The sequence below is a fragment of the Sylvia atricapilla genome, chromosome Z, assembly GCF_009819655.1.
Source record: "Sylvia atricapilla isolate bSylAtr1 chromosome Z, bSylAtr1.pri, whole genome shotgun sequence".
NCBI classification, from domain to species: Eukaryota; Metazoa; Chordata; class Aves; order Passeriformes; family Sylviidae; genus Sylvia; species Sylvia atricapilla.
Window position 1 is genome coordinate 86,589,324 of NC_089174.1, and position 3,562 is coordinate 86,592,885.

The following is a 3,562-nucleotide window of genomic DNA, read 5'->3' on the forward strand; positions in this document are numbered from 1 at the left end:
GGAAGATGAACTTATTGGGCGAGAAGTACATGCTGCAGTAGCTGCACTTGATGCACTTGGCCCGGGAGCTGTTGTAGCGGGCCGGGATGAAGCTCCCGCGGCATCCCCAGGCGCACTCGTGGGACACGTCGAAGGCGAAGTTATCCGGCAGTTTGGGGGGCCGGTTCTCCCCCAGGAAGGACTTGCAGAGCCGCTCTGCCTCCCTCTTGGTGATCATGCCGCAGCGGCGGGAGGAGATGGGCATGGCCCCGGCCCGCCGCAGGATCTCCAGCTGCACCGGCGTGCACTGCACGCAGGTGATGCCCAGGGCCACCCGCCGGTTGTGGATCTCGTTGTAGCTGAAGTTTTTAAGGAGGGTGTTGGAGATCTGCGCCAGGCACAGCCGCTCCTGCCCGTCGATGACCAGGGAGACGATCGGGATGCCGTAGAGGATCACCTGCCCCACCTGGTTGGGCTTCATGGCGGCGTGGCCGGCCCTCGGCTGGTTCATGGGGTCCGGAGGGTACGCGCTGGAAGGCGACGGCAGCAGGATATCGGTGGGGCCGGGCAACGGGCTGGTCGCCATGGTCTCAGCGCCGGGGGGGCTGCTCTGCTCTAGCTGCGGGAGGGGAGGGGGACAGAGACACAGCGCCGTCAGCCGAGCACTCACAGGGACGGGAGGTTCCCGCCGCACGCACCCTCCTCCTCCCCCCGCTCCTCCTGTCTGCCGGCATGGAGAGGCACTACCCTTGGGGAGGTTTGCTCAGCGACCCCGAATCCCCCAAACCTCCTCGGTCCTCGCCGGGGGTGTCCCCGGAGCTGTCCGGCCCCGCGCATCCCGGCTCTCCGACGTGCGCATCCCGCCGCGGGCGTGGAGACGGCGGTACCCGAGCGAGCCGTCCCCGTTCGGAAGAATCCCGAACCCACGGGCGCTCCGACCCCAAACACGCAGCAGGGACGCGTGTCCGTGTGCCCGTCCTGCAAACCCGCCGCCACCCGGGACGGCTCCACGCGGAGCACGGGGCGACCGAGGAGAGGTCCGCGGGATGGGGAAAGCACGGAAGAGGAGCGGAGTAAAAAAAAAACCAACAAAAAACCAAACCCAAAGTTTCGCTGCTCCCCGCTGCTACCCCGGGCATCCTCCCCGCCCGGCGCCCGTTACCTCCTCGGCTGCGCTCCGGCCGTGCCTCCGCCGGACCTTCCTCCTCCTCCTCCTCCTCCAGCAGGCGCCGGGAGGGAGGGAGGGAAGCGCATCCCCGCGCCCGCCGCCGCGGAGCCGCGCGGCCGGACAGACCCCCGCCCCCGGTGCGGCGGCCCCCGTGGGCGCGCTGACGTCAGCGGCCCGGGGGCGCGGACGGGGCCGGACCCACCGCACGCCCCCTCCCCGGTCGGTGGGTGGCGAGCGGGACTGGGGGCGGCTCCCCTTCCCTCTCGTCCTCCCTCTCTTTCTGTCTCTCTGCCTCCCCCGCGCCTCTCTCCCTCCTCCCCGGGATGGGGATGCGGGCGCCCCGTCGGGGCCCGGCCTCCCGCCGCCGCCCCCCCGAGCGCTGCCCCCGCTCCGCGCACGGTTTCCCGGCGAAAGGTTGGGAACGGTGGAAGGTGGAATGCGATTCGGCTTTTTTTTTTTTTTTCCCTTTTCTTTTTATTTATTTTTTTCTCTTTTGCCTTCTTCGCCTTTCCCTCCTCCCTCCGCCCCTTCGCGGTCGGAGACAAATCGCTTCCCAAGAAGCTGGATATTCTCCCTGTGCCCCGCGTCTTTTCGGAAACGGTGTTTTTAAGGGATCGGGAGAAATTACACGGTAGGGGAGGAGAAAGAGGGGAAAAGTTGATTTCTCGCCACAGCCGTGTCTTCACGGGCACGATCATCTTCTGTGTCCTCACTGCCATTCCCAAATACGCCGGACTCATTCACCAGAACCGCTTTCACGAGCACTCGGACCCAGATTCTCGCTCCCACAAAGACGGCGCAAATATGTTCTGCTTGGGTTTTTGTAAACTCCTCTCCGTTCCCCCCAATTGGTTTATGCCCCCAGCTAAGGAAAAAAGAAAACAAAAAAACCCTCCCATCAAATAGACTAAAATAGACTGCAGCACAGTAGCAGTTCCGCTTTTTTTTTTTTTTTTTTTTTTTTTTTTTTTTTTTTTACTCCCACAGATCACCTCCAAAAGGTTGTGGGTCCCAACTGCTTCTCTGTGCAGAGCTGGGAGAGGACGAGGCCACCCCGCCTCGGCCCGCCCGCCCCAAGGCAGGAGGCCAATACCGCTCAACGCCGCTGCTTTCCACCGAGGAAAACTGCAGAAAAACTGCTAAAACCCGGGAAAATTAAAAACTCATTCCTAGCCAAAAAGGGGCGACAACTGGACCGTCAAGTGTTTCCTAATACCCTTCTGATTTATTTTCCTTTTACAAAAATATTTGTATCTCTCTCTTTTTCTTCATGCACATGAGCAGTACGTAATATTTCTGCACATTTAGCTACGAAAACTTGGTGATTTTTTTTTTTTATTTTAAATTTTGTTTGTCTGATTTTTTTCCTCGGGCATCATAGTTCCAGACGGAAATCCCTACACCGGGACATCCACACTAAAGCTCAGATCTTCTCTTCTCTACCCTGGTATTGCTCGGGTCCTCGCTAGTAGTAACAGTAATAATAATAATAATAATAATAATAATAATAATAATAATAATAGTAATAGTAAGAATAAGAATAAGAATAGTATCATAATCACACCTCTCCTTATTACTTCTGTCACTTCTTATTAAACCTTGCTCTTCCCCATGTCACAGCTGTCATAGGGAGACTTCCCCCTTTCCCCTCCCTCCTACTTTTTCCCGATCCTCTTCTGCACGGAGCCTGCTGCTTTCGTGTGAGCAATGGCTATAAGCCTCACATTGGTGACATTTTAATCAATGCTTCCTAGCCAGACTGACATGAATTTTACACTTCAAAACTCTCCTCCGTCAGCTAATTGATTCAAATTGTTTTATTGGTTAAACCCGTGTCACACATTGTATGATCTATTACCGCGCCGCGGAGAAAATCTCCCCTCCTGTCTTCGCTCCCAGGTCGGCGCCAGGAGGGACGGGGGATTTTGGGGAGAAGCCGCTGGGTCCTGCGGATGCTCGGTGCCCGCATCCCCGCAGCTGCCGCCGGGGAGACCGCTCCCCTCTCCCGTGGTCACCCGGCGGCTCTTCCCAGACCATTCCCGGGAGAACCGGGGATGGGCAACTTCGCCCCAGGCTCTGAGCCCGGCGTTGGAAGAGGACGAGAAGCGCTTCCAGAAGGCGAAAGGGATTTGAGAGGGTTTTGCAAAACACCTTCAGAGAAAGGAGAGCCGGAAAACTCAGGCTCGGGACAGGGTCGTCGCTAGCCAGCGACTACGTTTCACTTTGTGGTGACTAAACGAAAAGTAAAACTGAAGTGATATTTTCCCATTTTATTTTTTTTTCTTTCTTTTTTCTTTTTTCTTTTTGTCACCTGCTTGGTGTTGACCCTCCTGAATTCCGTTGTAAAAACGGAGTGGCTCCTTCCATCCCTTTAAAGGGAAAACTCAAAGCCACGGGCCGAGATGTCTCGGCTCC

General features: G+C 57.3%; 1 protein-coding gene across 1 annotated transcript in view; it reads right to left on the minus strand.

Moving 5' to 3' along the window:
• The window catches only part of SKOR2 (SKI family transcriptional corepressor 2), a 26,619-nt gene extending 26,054 nt beyond the window's left edge, over window positions 1-565 (minus strand). The window contains 1 exon segment of the mRNA XM_066338481.1: window positions 1-565. This exon segment is cut by the window's left edge and continues 878 nt beyond it. Coding sequence (XP_066194578.1) covers window positions 1-565 — 565 coding nt within the window.
• Between the last annotated feature and the right edge of the window lie 2,997 nt (window positions 566-3,562).